The 17,086-nt window shown below is 40.6% G+C and overlaps 2 protein-coding genes across 3 annotated transcripts; one reads left to right on the top strand and one right to left on the bottom strand.

Moving 5' to 3' along the window:
• Positions 1-5,188: 5,188 nt before the first annotated feature.
• msmp1 (microseminoprotein, prostate associated 1) lies at positions 5,189-7,265 on the top strand (the record flags this gene model as incomplete). The annotated part of the gene is made up of 3 exons (XM_080451340.1): positions 5,189-5,294; positions 5,884-5,992; positions 7,094-7,265. The coding sequence occupies 3 exons, from the start codon at positions 5,189-5,191 to the stop codon at positions 7,263-7,265; spliced, it is 387 nt and encodes a 128-aa protein (XP_080307466.1).
• Positions 7,266-8,067: 802 nt separating this feature from the next.
• Positions 8,068-16,529, bottom strand: rgp1 (GP1 homolog, RAB6A GEF complex partner 1). Of its 2 annotated transcripts, none has more exons than XM_080451262.1 (9): positions 16,477-16,529; positions 14,970-15,085; positions 14,662-14,795; positions 12,829-12,912; positions 12,561-12,710; positions 11,220-11,366; positions 10,460-10,587; positions 10,113-10,290; positions 8,068-9,126 (listed from the first exon to the last, which is right to left on the bottom strand). In XM_080451262.1, the coding sequence occupies exons 2-9, from the start codon at positions 15,083-15,085 to the stop codon at positions 8,903-8,905; spliced, it is 1,161 nt and encodes a 386-aa protein (XP_080307388.1). In that variant the 5' UTR covers positions 16,477-16,529; the 3' UTR covers positions 8,068-8,902. The 2 variants fall into 2 exon arrangements, with proteins under 2 accessions (XP_080307388.1, XP_080307387.1); XM_080451261.1 differs by lacking the exon at positions 16,477-16,529 and adding an exon at positions 15,752-15,932 and having other exon boundaries at positions 8,069-9,126.
• Positions 16,530-17,086: the final 557 nt, after the last annotated feature.

The following is a 17,086-nucleotide window of genomic DNA, read 5'->3' as shown; positions in this document are numbered from 1 at the left end:
CTGCATTGAGGAACACAGATCCACATGAGGGGAGGAAAACAGCCCTAAAACAAACAGTCCTGCACTCATCATATTGTTGCTTGGGTTATCAATGTCCAAAACCGTTACTTTCATGAAATGGAATTCAATGTAGGCCTAGTTATTATTTAGTCACATGATCTTGTTAAAACTATTCATTGTTTAAATTAAACATTTATAAAATTGACATAATTAACCACTTTCACCCAGGCATCCTTATTTCTGGTATAAATATTTCAAAATATTTCAAAAATTCCCAAAATTGTGGATCTACAAGATCACAACTATTGAGTTTGTAGATTTCCACTACTTTTGCATGACACTGTCATACTATTACAACAAAGAATAAAATAGGGCATACATTTAGGGGAAAAAACTAAAAAGATGAGATATGGAGATCCAAGGTTTCTGCCCGACACCCTGACAATGTTCAATGTAATCCATTTATTATTAAAGCGCTATTAAGGAAATGCCTTGCCATGCCTGGCATTGTTTTGCATGTCAGCAGACTGTCAGGGGCACAGGTAAACAGGTGAATACTGTCTGTAGGTTGGTAATAAAAGGTAACCATTGTTTGCTCCACATTAATTCAGCACAGGCTGTCCTTAACCACATGCTGGGTTCCTGGCATCCCTGTTCTGGGCATCTCATATTAGGTGAACACTGATGCAAAAATTGATGAATATCTGGCAATAGGGTTTAGGTGGTTAATAGCAACAACACTCATTTCCCCACCCCGGGTATTGGTCCTTTACTTTTCACTTGAATTAAGCCTCAACATTGAGGATACTCTAAATAAAATGATGTAAATTAATGCTAGAAATGATTATTACCAATTAGCTCTGATGGTCACATATGGAGGAAAGTACTTTTCAAAAATAAATTAAAAACATCACGTGGATGCACCTGGGACGTGTCATCAGTTTGGTTTCCCCAATTAAAATCCACATGTCACCAATGAACTGCATGTCCATGAAGGACAATAGGCGTGTTACAGGAAAATCCTCATCCTTTGTTTTAAAAAGCACCTCCCTAACCATCATCTCATTTCTGTCTGGAATTGTATGGGACCCATAGGCTCTAAAGAGGTTGTGACTATCCAAGCAGAACACATGGAAGAACATCGTCATCAAATATCTCACATGTCCTCCTGTGCAGATTTTTTTTGTCTTATCCACATGAACCATAGGCTATAGGCTATCATTCTGCAAGAATAGGAGACCTACACGCTCACAACGCATCATATTGTAGATTGGCTATTTTAGGCAAAGAAATTTGATGTAGAGGGGGAAAAAGAGGATCCTTGTATAGACCCTTGGGGGTTAATTAAGTGTTTAAGTGGTTAAATACATTATATACAGTAGGAGTATATAGGATACTGCTTAGCAAACAAAATAGTTCCAGGAAGTATTTAGCAAACTTCCTTCCTAGATGTCCAAACTGGAATTGGCAAACTGAGACAGCCATCGACATCAGGATTGAATTCTGGCAAGGCTGCTGGTGTCCCTACTTTACAATCAGGCGCCTTTGTTTTTTTTATAAATATCTTTATAATCACGTAGAATAGACATTATAACAAGTTGGTGACATTTTTTCATTTTCTCCCTTTCCCCAACCCTCCCCCCATGTTGTTATTGCTGTATTTTCCTTTTCAAAAGACAATACAAAAAATCAATACAAATAATAAAGAAACGGTCCAGACTACCAAACACGATATAAAACTTGGTATAAACAATGGAATGTGATAGAAAAAAAAGAAAAGAAAAAAAAAACATTCACAAGAAAAATACAAAAATAAACACATAAGATGGATTATCCAGATGCGAATGTGCCACAAGCCCATGTAAGCAACACAAAGTCGAAATGCTGTCACAAATCGCCATCCACCAGTCACACATCCCACCACAGACACTTACAGGTCTAGGTCCTCATTTGGTCAAAAATAAAATAAAATAAATATATATGACAGTTAGCCCATTGGAAGCACTGTCAGGTTCTCAAAATAAGTAATACATGTTTGCCAGCTAGAAAATAACTTTTCTGTTGACAATCAGGCGCCTTTGTGACAAGGGTTCTTAAGTTGCAATGGGTTTCATGGAAACATCGTGCGGCCAGAGAGGGGTAAGTGTGAGTCATCCGGATCCAGAATGAGCGTGGTAGCACCCCTGGCTGATGAAGAGGACCTATCAACACTCTCCAACTACTGTGGGGGTACCCGAGAACAAGTGCGTAAAGCAGAATTTTGTGAGGCCCCAGGGCCCCTTCTGAGTGGCTTGAGAACATTTTTCCTATGATCTTGCACCCCAGGCTTCAGATAGCAAAAGTGGAAGGATATGAGCTAATGTTTTGGGAAGCGTTACTGTTCTACCTCCAAGGCAGCCTGGTCCAATCAAATGTTTCTTGACACTTCGCTATCCTTTGCGATGGGGATAAGGGACTATACCGGCAGCAGACATGGGTTTCAACTCTCGCTTACCTTTCCTGTCACTTACCTCCAGAGAAGGTAAGCGACAGATACTCTAATGTACAGGCTTTTGACACACACACACACACACACACACACACACACACACACACACACACACACACACACACACACACACACACACACACACACACACACACACACACACACACACACACACACACACACACACACACACCTGCAGAGCAGCTATAAATGTGTGGTCCTACAATATCTTTATGGGGTTTCTCCTCCCAAAGATCCCCATCTCTGTCCACTCCGTTGGGGTTGGATGGTTGGACAGGGCCCACATGAGGTCACAAAATGTAGCCGGTGACATGACATCACCAATATGAGCTCATTCCACTGAGGTCGACACGGGTCAAGGAGTAGACCACTGCAATGACAAACCATTTAAGTACCATATGTGTGTGTGTGTGTATGTGAATGTATACACATACATTTGCAGGCTTTTTACTAACAGCATCGTAACACACGGATGAATGATTGAATGAATGAAACGTTATTTTGAACATGTTAAACATAAAAGAAATTTACTAAAAAACAAACAAATAATGATACTAATATATAAACCAAAAAGGAGTAGGAAGAAGTACAAACTTATCTAATCCTACCTCTTCTCCACTATTCAACTAGTCATCAGTTGACGTCCACACATACACCGAAATATGAATGTAAACCAAATCTATCAAACAAAAAGAAAATAATGTGAATTAGTAATAATACAAATAATTAATAGTTCATATAAACAAAGTGAAGGCCCATATATCCATTTACCTCATACAAATATGTTCCATATACAATCTTTTAACTGGTTCATGCTTTGACATTACTTGAGTTCCACATTCATATTGTTCCACAGTTTAAGATAGAAATACAAAGGTTTTTCAGGTTGTAGAATTTTAAACAAAAACACCCTTTGAATATTACCTGGATGGCAGTGGGTTATTCCTAGATTTATACATGATTTGTGCAGCCTTAAATTCTATAATATCCATGTATTTTAATGTTTTGGATTGTAAGAATAATAAATGGGTGTGATCTCAATATCTAGCATTATGAATGATTGGAGTATAACTAGTGCACGTTGTGAACAATTATAGGTATTTTCCCAAACCTCTGAACAGTAATTTAACTATGGTAGAACCAGGGAACAGTAGAGAATGAGGTGTGATTTATGTTACAGAAAGTGCTTTGCTTTACTCAATACTGAAATACTTCTTGACAGCTTAGTTTATACATATTTTATGTGAGATTGTTTGTCTGTCCGGAGCTAATCCCGTAAACACTGTCCACTTGGCTAACATAGAACCTCACAAAATGTTTACGTGTTTTATACATTTTGAAAAATGTATCTAACTTTTCATTCATCAAATATAATTACTTGGAGCACAGATTGGCCAAATTTGGGCACATATGACATACTGTGCACAATGTATACAACATATATGATGATGTAATTAATACTGAACTCATAATTTGATTGTAAACCATTACGAGATAGCCTCTTTTTTAAAGCCAATCAATTGAAAGGCGGTTGAACTGAGCTAAAACCTTGCCAAAATAGGGAGTCATATATCATAGATACGTCACAGACAACTGGCGTCATAGACTTGCCATATGAAGCCATGCCGTTATCAGAGCCCATCTTGTTTTTATGTTGACTGCTGAATTTTAGGTTGACAATATTTGCCAGACCCAGGGGGTCAGGCCTACATGAGGCTTTGTCTGACCCTCTTTCGTCCATGTATGGACGAAAACGGTTCAACGTTTTCGTCCATATATGGTCCTTTTGATTGGCCAAGCTTAGCGTGAGTGCTCTGTCGGCCATTAGGGGTCTGGCAGTACCAGGTCCCCTGGTTCCCTAGTTTTCAGAAGGAGATCTAAGAGCTATCCCTTCATATCAGATCAGGGATTCTCAACCTTTTTAATTACAAGGACCCCCAGTCTGATAGGATTTCTATCGTTGAGACAAAGATTTACACTGGAAAATCCTCAGTGTAATTTTAACTTCTAACTTTCTAACTTAATTTTAAGACTGTACAAATGGAATTAAATTTGGTTCCATTTGCACAGTCTCAGAGTAACAGACCTGTAGAGGTTCCTGGACCCCAAGTTGACAACCACAGATATATAGATAATGGTTCAAATCCCATTGCAGTTATGTTAAGTACGCAGTTATGTATGAGTCACATGGTACCAACTGCTGGACAGCAACCTGGCCTCTAAAACCCCACAGGAGCCAGCAGAGGTCCAATGAATCATGTGAAGACAATTCCGTCCCTCATTCTCTGCAACCTCCCCTCCTTGGAACTCACCTCCCTCTCACCTCCCTCCTACCCACCCTGGCCTCTTAGTCACCGCGTGGATGTGTCACTGTTTCTATCAGTTTAGAGGTTCATGCCCACTGAAGCGCAGCGAGGGAGGTGATCTCCGGAGTGCCAAAAACTGTGCCAAGACTCAAGTCTTTTTTTCCCCTCCTTTACCCCCCTTAAACCCCAACACCGCCCCCATTCCCAATGGCATCCCACCACCACCACCAGCACCACCCCGGCCCCCGGGTCGTGTGATGGGGCCAATAACCCCGCCTCCGCACCATGGCCATACAGCTCCAGGGGTATAAATGGAAGGTGCAACAGGAGAGAGGAAGGAAGGAGAAACGGGGTTGATCAGATCAAAAGAAAGATGGACTCGTCTGTGATGAACTGGGCACTCACCGTCCTGATGGGCACTCTGCTGTGGAGCACCAGCTGCTCAGCGGCGTCCATGGAGTGCCACTTCAACTCCAGAGGTAAGATGCTGCTGGTGTCCTCTGTGCTCTTTCATCAGGACCTGTAGGGATGCTCTTCATTCTCCATGGGGTTTAGGGCTGCAACTATCCATTATTCTCTTTGCAATTATTAGCGCAATTACTTTTTGGTTATTTTATTCTATATTCAAGGAATTGACGTGAACAAAAATATTTATAGATTATTTTATAATCGACTAAATCAATTAGTCTGATTAACCACTTTTGACCCATTCTATAGTTTGTTTGTTTGTTTTTACGATGTGTTGTGAGCTTGTAGATCACAATGCATCACAAAATTGAAAACAAAACAAAATCTCAAAATCGATTATTTTATTGAAAACGAACATTTTTAAATAATGAATTAAGTTGTTTAGTTCTATTAACTGTTACACCACTAGGGTTCATCTGTCATTTTCTTTTATTCATTAATCATTCTCAAGCCTGGGTGTAAAATAAATGTGCTGCTTGGACGTGTATCTCACTCCAGATATTTTGTTCAACATAAAAACAATCTCATTTTGTTAATTGTCCTGAATTCACAAAAACTGTGCCGATAACCTTTGTTAATACTTGACATTGTCCCATGCAGGGGTGTGTGTGCACGAGGGCAGACACTACACCCTGGGAGAGAGCTGGATGGAAGACGGCTGTCTGCAGTGCACCTGCCTGCACCCTGTTGGTGTGGGCTGCTGTGAGACGTGAGTACAGCAGTACACAAACACTGTTTGGTCTTCATATTAGCCTGGTTCACACTGTAGCCAGCTTCAGCAACACTTTTTAATCACTTCGTCCATTCCGACCTGAGGCCGATTCTAAAAATGCCTTTCAAATCAGTAGTTGTCAGTAGTCAACTTTTTCATGCCAAGGACCCCAATATGATATGTATTTGGCTGCAGACACCCATCTGAAAATGTTTTGTGCCAGGGACCCCCAGAGAAGATGTGTTAAACGTTTCAAAATTATTAGAAATCTTTAAAACACTTTCAAGATTTTTCAAGCTTGCATATCTGCTATTTTTGAGAACCAATGTTCTAAATACTAAGTGTTTTCTGAAACACGTAAGTTGCTATATATAGCTAAAATGACACAGATGCTTTCCCGGTTTTAATGCGTTAATAAGAAATTCTGATAACACTTGCTACAGTATGCATTCCATGTCTATAATGCTTTATTATAAACACATGTATAATGCATCATAATCTACTCATAAGACTGAATAATTATAGTTATAAGAACTCAATGCTTTATAACAATAATCCTAACACATAGTATAAAAGCAATGTAATATGTTTATAACACTGATAAATTACAGGTAAGCACTCATAAGTCCTCTTAATGCAATCATAACATTGCACAGCCTTTTATAAAGACTCATAAGTTCAAGTATCATAATACTTCATAATTACTGGTCACTCACAGACCTTTTCTAACTGATCTAAATTGGAATGCCAGGGTTTAATGTTATCAAAGATTACTTTTTTCCTTCCAGACAAATTGCATTTTGTAGGTACATAACATCATGTATCCTACATTTTAAACCATTTTTTATCAGGCTGTTTTTTTGTTGCTTTATTTAGATAAAAGAGTGCACTATCTGGTCAATTACCGACCGTACGCCGCCCCAGATTCTAAACTTGACCCAACCTCAATTGCACCCCACCTCCAGTTAAAAATGCTTCTCATCTTGTGTAATCTCACCTCCTGAATCTCTAGTTGAATAATAGATCCTTTAGTTGAGTAGTTGTAGGTTGGCTGTCAGAAAAGTGATCTCTCTCTCTCTCTCTCTCCCTCCTGTTCAGTGTTCATCGGCCAGTGGATTTCCCCCCATGGTGTGAGATACGCGTGGAGCCGGTTACCTGTAAGGTCTCTCTGGTGCAGGCGTCCGACCGCCGTCTGCCCTGTATCCCAGGAGAGGACAACCAGGACCCTAGCCATGGATCACTGAAACTACAGCAGCAGCTCGAGGGATAGCCAGTCAGCCAGTCGGTCAGACCAGTGATTGATGGACACCATCTGTTCTATCGTCCTACACAACAGACTCTACTAAACCAGTGGTTCTCAACCTGTGGGTCGGGACCCCCACATGATTTTCTTTTTGCGGGGGTCCCCAGATGACAGCGAAAAAAACTTTTTTTATCCGTAAAAAAAAAAAAATCAACAAACTATACGATAAAAACTGATCAAACATTGGCCAAATTGTCAAATAATATCAGAAAGAGGCAAAAGAACACGAGGCGTTGTTTGTGAGCTTGTAGATCTGCTATTTTCACAATATTTATCTGTGGAACCAAGTCAAACAAAATGTAATGCCTCAACTCCCACATTCCAAGTGCTTATCAGGGTGGGGGGTCCCCAGTTCAAATATGATTATTTTGGGGGGTCGTGGACAGAAAAGGTTGAGAATCACTGTATTAAGCTATCGTTGCATTAACTCTGTATGCATTAACCATTTTTACATGTATACCTTGTTGTAAATGCACAACACTAACCGCATGGATCATTGATGGATTGCTCACAATGTTAACTTGTACATCAGCTGTTTTAGCTATCTCTGACAATGTCTGAACTTTTTGAAAATGGTAACATATATTCCCAAAACAGGGATGCCAGGTTGACAGTGGTTAAGCAATTGAGGGAAATGTCTCTGTGTGTGTGTTCGATATCACAAATTACAAGTATAGTAGTATTTACCATTGGCTGGCCAACCAAATGCATTTTAATAGATGACTGAAGCTGCAGATATACTGTATAACAGCAGAAATATAACAAAATGTGTTTTAAAGTAGTACTGCATATTATTTCTATAAAGTTTCATAGCAGAGCTAGCACAAGATGTGGAACCTCTCTTTGAGAAAATTGGGAAAATTGACGTTCATATTTAAAGGCTTATCCAATACCAACCAATGCACTATTGTAAATATCAGCTCATAAAACAATATAGTAATATATTTGTTATGTATGGAAGCCTGTTTAATCTCCAAATAAAATTATGATATTGGAAAAACATGACTCACATTTCCTGTATTTCAAATCACACTTTAAGTTTATGAATAACATCTTGGTGCAGACTGTCCACACTGGAAAAAAAGAGACAGTTGAACAGTATAAATCACTTGCATAATAAACCATTTTACATAATAATAAAGAGCAGATCGCAAGTGGGCTCTTGAATACATGGATCAAAAATTAAATAAATACAGAAATGCAAAATGACCATAGATATAGTTGCACTTTACAAAGGTGATGTATATATCTCCCTAAAAAGGAAGAACGTATTCAAAGTTAGACTGCACTGCCAAATGCATGTTAAAATACAGAAGCAAAAAGGCAAAAAGAAAAAACTGCATACTTTACATCTGGAGTAAAATTTAAATTCTGAATATACAAATGGAAATGTTCTCCTTTTTCCGAAAATACACTCCTCTTCCCTTATAACAGTACAACTTTGAGAAGACAAAAAGACAAATCACACACACAGCTTGCAAGAGTCAACACAAACAACACAATTTCTGTCATTAGGATGTATTTTCTCACAAACACACACACTCCGTTTATGCTGTCAGCCCCTGTAAACACACAAACACACACACACACACACACACACACTCTCAGATGTTGATGCTGTTGCTCCCTGTAAACTGGGACATGTAGGAAGCCAAGGCTGGATTGGTGGGCAGGATTTTTATGGGCAGATTCCAGCTGAACGTATCCACATCCACGTGCTCTGCCCCTGTCCAAACCGTGACTTCTGATTGGTTCTGCTGTACAGTAGGCGGCTCCATGGGCTCCCGGGCGGTAACAAACTCAAAGTGCAGACGCCACCTCAGGGTCACTGTAAAAGTCGGGTGTTTAAGATTTGAGTGAAATAAAGCTTATATCTGAAATTCATGTTAGCGGTCAGTGATTATTGACCCACATACACCAGTACACAACACCACATACAATAGGAACAAATGGTGACCGGTAAAATACAGCTAACTGATGATCAACAGTAGGAATGAAGCTTGTCAATCAAAATGTCATAAGAACATTCCAGATGGTCATGGGGAAAAAAGGAGAATTTCATCAGTCTACAGCAGGGGGTCCAAAACATTTCCATGCCAAGGACACCCAAATAGCCATAGCCCGGCCCCTGTATTGTGAACACGTTGTGAGCTTGTAGATCAATGATCAATTAATTACTTTTTTTCATTTTCCACTGCTTTTCAACTGGCCACCTTGGTGGCCCCCACTTTGAAAACTACAGTACTCTTACAGTATGCTCTGAAGAGACGATTGCAGAACCTACCTTCTACCATAATAAGAGCATACATATATTGAGAAGTGCTGTGCAGTAAACACATACATTCTGAAAAAAAATCACACCCAGTGTGAAGTGAGCGGTGCTATTTATGAGTTATTAATTTCATCATGCATCTCGGTAGCCAATCACAGCACGTCCTGCGAAGTGACGTGCTTACATTTTTTACATTATTATTAATTTAATCATGCGTCTCGCTAGCCAATCACAGCGCGTCTGCGAAGTTTGAAGTTAATTTCATCATGTGTCTCGCTAGCCAATCACAGCACGTCCTGCAGAGCTTAGCCTATGGGTGTGTTTTCCACAGCATGGCGTCACAGCGAAAGACAAATTTTCACGACGGAAAGAAAAACTTTCGCCACGGATGGTCCTAAACCCTCTTATAGGAGCGGTTACACCGCTCAAAAATAATCTCAAACTTTTATAAAACAACCAACAACCCACTTCAACATAGACCAAACCTGGAACAAATTAGGCTGTGGGGCCCTACTACATGGTAAGTACAGGGTACCACTGACCTATGTCTGTGCTGAACCCTGGTGTGACAGTGAGGGGGACGGGGAGGGAGAAGTGGCTGGAGGCCGTGTGGAGGCAGGACTCTTGGTGGCGGCCGTGGCCCGTCACGCTGACCGCCTGGCTGGACCGCCGCTGGTACAGCTGCTGGATTTCCTCCTCGCTCTGGAGGCTCACCGAGTACTGGGACACACACAGAGTACGATTAACTTCACATACTGTACACATCATAGCCGTTTATGTTCATATTCCAAAGACACCCTTGTAAAGCCTGATGTATACTTGATTGCACAAGAGCCTCACGCACAAAAATAGCCAATCTACTATTTCTATTTTTGTACAATATACACACCTGTAAGCAGGGGATGTCGCCTTCCGAGAAATTAAATGTGCCGACGATGTCTTCCCCTAGTCTGTAGATGATTTTGAAGATGCAGAACTTTGCTACTTTCCCGCGCTGGTTGGTGATGTTGAACATATCTGAGGGGGGAGGAACAAAGGTTCACAGTTCAAATACTGTAACTGCCCATTCAGCTGTTGAATCCTTAAAAAAGAAAAGAAGAGGGTTCCGAACTTCCGGAACCCTCGTATTACGTATTTAAGTATTTATAACTTAAATATGTATCTATCTAATGTATTTTTCCTCATTTCCAGGCCTATAGCAATCATATAGTGCAATAAGGCTCCAGCGTGCTATGCCCCAAGACAGACTCAAGCGAAGGCGTCACGTGACAAAAAGAACAGCTTTACAAGCTAACAACACATCACGGTACAAAGTGTTGTTAGCTCTAAGCCTTTATTTGACAGGTACAGTGGAGAGAAGCAGGAAACAAAGAGAGTAGGGGAGTGATATGCAGCAAGTTGTCTGGCCAGCTGGGAATCGAACCGGGGACTCGCTGAGTGGCATTAGAGCCCATTTGGTACAGTACATGCGCTAAATACTTGACAAGCGGGTCGCCCTCCTCACAATCACTCAATCAACTGCTTTATCCATTGTCTCATTTTAGATTGGTCTTATTTGCTTTTGAATGCAAACTTGTAGATTGTGGGCAAGGTCCCATTCTGATAAGTCAAAGTGAAAACAGTGCAGGTAAGAGAGGTCTTGAACTCACGGGCGCAGCGCCTTGAAGTGGTGACCATGAGCATGTCCAGGGCTCTCTCCAGGGGCCTGGCGTCCCTCCGGCTCCCCTCCTCCTCCTCCAGGAAGGGGTTGGAGGGAGAAACCTCCTCGTCCTGTGGAAATGGCGGCTCTGGCATGCCTATTTGGCACACAGCAACATGTCACCGTTGACCGTATTCACAGGACGGCCATTTTACACACATCACACACTTTGGCATGGGTAGAACGACATTGTCTTTCTATATATCTATATATATTTTTTTCTTTGCTTGTGATCCCATTTCACAGAAGTGCAAGTTCACATTTCCCTGGTGTTTTCTATGGCTTCAGAGCATAAACAACATTCCCCATCAACAGTGAAGCATTTGAAGTTACACCAAGCTGAGGTGAGATTGAGTTCAACACCTTACGCTTTGCCCATGTTGTCATTTATTTTTAGCCGTGCAACGATGTGCCAGATATTCTGTTTGCCGGCTAGCACTCCAGCATTAGCCTGGTAAACCCTCCCTCCGGAAATCTCATTTCCATTTGATTTCAGGAGTGAGTCTGGCCTGATCCGCCTTTCTGCAATATTGGCTGTGCTGGAGTTGGGCGGGAGTAATACCGTTGACTGACAACCCCTTCAGCCAATGATAATTCTTCCCCTTCAGCCAATCAGCAGTTCACCAGTCTTAATGTGACGCAACGGGACTTTTGAGACAGCCATGGCCAAAATGGGTTGCCTTATTCGGATACATGGGTGTCACTGCCCGCCCCTACCGGTTCTCTAAATTTTCATTTTTAAATAGGCTTTGTCATGATTAATTGACCACATATATGAAGTTAAACAACTAAATTCTATCCAAACGATATCTTATAAGTAAATTCCGTGCCTCAAAATAGAAGTTAGAGAGCTTTTTGAAGTAAAAAAATAGCGGAGAATATAGCGGACAAGAAAAATATGGCTGCCGTTCGTGTTTTGGGCTCACTCGAACTCGCCACCTGATTGGCCAACGTAAGCTGTCAATCACAGAACAATGAGCGACGACGCTGATAGGCTCGTCCGTTTGGCGTACACAGCCAATATTGCAGAAAGGCGGATCAGGCCAGACTCACTCCAGGAATCAAATAGAAATGAGATTTCCGGAGGGAGGGTTTACCAGGCTACTCCAGCATGGCTAGCAGCCATGACTTCTACCCTCCCTGTCCGCTGTCTTACATCTGAATCTGATTCACAGTTACTATGACACGGTAGAGTAGAATAAACCTTTGCATTATTCTATTTTAATTAAATGTATTATTGTGGACAAAAACTGTACTCTACAAACTGTAAATTAGAAGGACTGTAGCTCACCCTGCAAGACCAGCACTCTGAAGGGAACTCTGAGTAGTTTGATGGGAGAGTTCACCCTCTGGCAGCCGATGGTCAGCTTGTAAACGTACTTCACCGCCTGACCACGGAAACTAGGGGGACCATCGTTGGGGACGAGCTCACTGTATGAATCTGAGGGAGAGAATGTGTGTGAGGGAGGCTCAACCAATTACTGTATACTTCATTGTACGCCACAAAAGTAATGTGGGCGACCGGGCGTGGTGGACAATGCAGAGGAAGAGTGACTTACAGGTTTTGCTCTCGCCAGGGTCCAGGCGCAGGTCACAGAAGAGGATCTTGGGCGGTGTGTCCAGCATGCACTGGCCTCGTTCTCCTGGGAAACAACAATCAGAGGTTAAAACCACTTTCAACCTGGTGGCCCCATTTTTGGCATGTCATTATAGGCAAACATTTTCTAAAATATTCAAAATTGTTATTAATTCTAAAATAGTGAAAATAACGGATCTATAGTACAAGCTCGCAGTGCGTTGCTATTTTCACAGATTGTGCATACCACTTGTGTAGAGTGAAGTATAAAATAGTAAGTCGTTAAACACAATACAGAATATACAGTTGTACAACAGTGCGTAACTGTAGTCTGATCATTTCTGGTTTCTACCACGTGGTCATACCAGTTTCTTGTAAATGGGAAAGAACAACAGGTAAGAGTTAAGTTGTGAAATACAATGTTATAATGAATAAATGATGTAGTACAATACCATTTCTAGTTAAATAGGAGATTGCATACATTTGAATGCAAAAAAAGCATGCAAACTCATATGGAAACATTCGCACAACATATAGACATGCAGTCACTTTTCCCTGAACCAAAGGATGGCACTTTTTAGTTATTGGTGTGTTTAGAATTTGTTCAGCATGGTGATCGTGTTGTAATTTTTCTGAACAGGATGCCATCTTCATCAACGTACTGTAGATGACATGTTTATTCATGCGGCAGCAGATTTAAATAAATACTTAACCCCAAAATTATTATTTTATGTTACTCACCCTGTGAAGTCTTAAATTCATAGGATTTTTTTTTTGTTTGTGTCACATTCCTTCACGGTGAATTAAGAATCCGAAAACAAAGAGAATACTTGATGAATTGAAGACAATAGGTAGCCAGGATTAAGAACAGCAAAACTATGTAAAAAGTCCACTTAAAAGCTCCAACACAGGTCTCACAGTATAATCCAAGTGTCATGTATCGAGTCCATGTCCTAACTACTTCCAAAACAATGCATTTTCACTGAAACTCTACTATTTGAAACACATTTGGTGTAACAGTCTCATGCACCAAAAAGTCTAGTGTACCTGCGTGTACGTGTGGGGTTCAAACACAAATTCAGTTCACACGCATAGTTTTGCCGTTGTTAATCCTAAACCCCTTTTGTCTTCAATTCATCAAGTATTCTTTTTGTTTCTTAATTCACAAGGAATGCAACAAAAACTAATATTCTGCATGAATTCAAGGCTCTACAGGGTGAGTAATTGATTGGAAAACACAACACCTTCTGGAAACCTGGAAGTCGTTGGACAACAGTTGTGCACAGAGGCTATACAAAGCCATAAAACACAAGGCTTCCTTACTGCCTATCCTGCACCCCACCCTACTTAAATGCCCTGTTAAGAGAAAGTAAAGTACCTATTGACTGGACCCATTTCTGTGTTCTTCCATGATGGAGCTTCCTTTAACATAAGATTAATAGCTAAATAAATTGTCTCACATCTGGAAGAAGCAAACAGATGGGAAACAAAATGAAAGGATGCAAGATCAGTGGCCAGTGTTTCCTTTGAATGATTATGTGGACTTCAAATGATGTAGCTCAGACCAAATGGATGTATAATACTATAGCCTGACAGACCATGTGACCTGAAAAAGCCCAAACAAGCAGATTCTTCTGGCAATTGTCACTGGGTGCAAACATTGAATAGAAGGACAATTAAATATAAGATAACAGATTCCAAAACCTAATCTCACTTCAAATCATGCATCTTTCTCCAACACTACTATCCTCGCCATTTGTCTCCCCTTTCTTCCCACACTCCATCCATTAGTCATGGACTCATCCACACCACTGACCTCTGCTTGGAATGAGCACTGTGTCGCTCTCAGCCTGGACATCTTGCTTGTTGCCCTGCGTTGGCAGAGCCACTCTGCCCTCACTGGCATGAAACTGACAGTGGATCTGGGCACTGGCCCATGCCAGCATCTCACTGCGACACAAGGCAGGAAGACAAGGGAACTGGATAGTTATTTCTCTAGAGACACATCTCAAATCTACAGAAAATTGGTTATTAAAACACAGTTTAATGTGGACAGTAGTGGTGGAAAACTCAAATGTTTCACTTAAGTAAAAGTATCAATCCTGCAATGTAGAAATACTCTACCTGCTGGCAGAGGTAGAGAGGTGGGACATGGGGTTGGTGAAGGTTATGAGGCACTCCATAAGCTCCCCGGCCAGGAACACCGGACCCCGGGCCATGGAGGCCACGACCTCAATCATCTGGATAATTATAGGAGACAGACAAAAGTCCAGCTGAGAATTTGTCTACTACAGTTAGCCATCATAGAATAAACAAATACAACCAACGCTGCTGTGCTGCAACTGATTGGTCAATCCAGGTCATTTACTGAAACCAATTGAGCACATTTTAGACGTTAGTGAACTGTAAGGGCAGTCGTGCTACTTGTCAAGTTGTCAAAACCATTTGGTTCTCAAAGTGGGGCCCGGGGACCCCCAGGGGTCCTTGAGGGGGTTCCAGGGGGTCCCCAGCCAAAGCAGTTAATACAGCATCAATCATTTTAACCACTTCTTTAACCTTTTATACTTTGGCTATTCAAAAATAGCAGATCTACAAGCTCATATTCGTGCTGCGCTATGAGCTTGTAGATCTGCTCTTTTTTCAAAAATCTTTAACATGAGTGAACATTCTTTAACACAATTTACACATTCTTTGCTTCTGGTGGTCCCTGGCACAACATGTTTTCAGATGGGGGTCCGCGGCCAGATATTTATCAATTTGGGGGTCCTTGGCATGAAAAAGTTTGAGAACCACTGGTCTAAAAACACAAACAGCAATAAGTCAACATGTTTGTGGAGCTTGCCTGTGTTAACTTAGCTAAAGTCTGCAGGCTACTCGATCTCCTGGACCGTTTATAAAGTACAAACCTTTGGTCTTGAATAGAACTGCAGCAGCAAGACAATGCCTTAGTTTATATACACACACACTCCTAAGACAAGCTGTGTTCTTCTACTGGAGACATACAGGACAACCGTGAGGCTTTTCTTCTACATCAAAAGCAAAACACAGCTAGCATACGAGCTATAGCATAAACAACAATATGGAGAATACTAGCTCCACTGCTGCTGCACGACCAGACACTAACCCCGGGGTGGAAGAAGTACTCACATTTTTTACTTAAGTAAAAGTATCAATACTGCAAATTGCAATGTAGAAATACTCTGTTACAACTTACAAGTCAAGTCCGGAATTAAAAATGTACTTGAGTAAAAGTACAAAATAATTGCTATCAAAATGTACTTAAAGTACCAAAAGTAGAACATACTCGTTATGCAGAATGTCCCATATTTCACAAGTTTTCAAAAATGTAGGAAATGTATATAGATCCTTTGAAAAGAGCCAATCTACAAGCTCACGTAGGCGACGCAATTGTGAGCTTAGATCGTCTCTTTTCAAATGGCTAAAGTGGTTACTGTATGTTTTGTAATAATAATCAAATTTACAAAGTAACTAATAACTAAAGTTATTAGTAACTAATAACTAAAGTTATTAGTTACTAATAAGTGTAGTGGAGTAAAGGTATAATATTTGCCTCTGAGATGTAGGAGTAGAAATAAAAGTATTGAAAATATTCAAGTAAAGTAAAAAATACCTCAAAATTGTACTTAAGTACAGTACTTGAGTAGCCATGGTTCACATGACGCTTGTCTTTCATGTTTCAGGGCTAAGTAGTGTATGAGTAGCACTTAGTTACTTTTCACCACTGGGTAGGAACACTGCAATAACATGCGCAAGGCTTAAGGATCCATACAAAAACGAGGAAACACACTTTGCACCCCAAGAAAACACTGCAGCATTTCAATAGTCAATACAATACTATTCTGTGCACGAATTAAACGTGATTTTAACTCTACGGATAGAATAAACTCATCGCTATATTATGGTTGGACAACGAGAGGAAGCTCCGTGGCATATTGTGACGTAACGGACTCTACCATGAAAGCTGTAAAACAGGGGAATATGATCACTCACTCAGATACATTTTACATACGTTATTAGATTCATTATGTACATTTGTCGTACTTTGTACTTCAGTGCTATGTGTTTCAAGCAATAACGTCACCCACAACTTTTGAAATTAGACCGTGGTGGAAAAAGTACTCACATATCTTACTTAAGTAAAAGTAGCAATACTGCAATGTAGAAATAATCTCTGTTACAAGTATAAAAAATGTACTTGAGTAAAAGTACAAAAGTATTGG

Source organism: Gymnoscopelus braueri, assembly GCF_963280865.1.
Source record: "Gymnoscopelus braueri genome assembly, chromosome: 15".
In the NCBI taxonomy this organism is placed as follows: Eukaryota; Metazoa; Chordata; class Actinopteri; order Myctophiformes; family Myctophidae; genus Gymnoscopelus; species Gymnoscopelus braueri.
This window is presented reverse-complemented; position numbering and strand designations above follow the sequence as displayed.

Excerpts from the sequence above, each read along its gene's own strand:
- rgp1 (XM_080451262.1), bottom strand. The coding sequence starts at position 15,085 with ATGATTGAGGTCGTGGCCTCCATGGCCCGGGGTCCGGTGTTCCTGGCC. Across the intron at positions 11,367-12,560 it reads CAGAGTGCTGGTCTTGCAGG|GCATGCCAGAGCCGCCATTT; the intron begins GTGAGCTACAGT and ends TGTGCCAAATAG. Across the intron at positions 9,127-10,112 it reads AGGGTTCAGCACAGACATAG|TGACCCTGAGGTGGCGTCTG; the intron begins GTCAGTGGTACC and ends CGACTTTTACAG.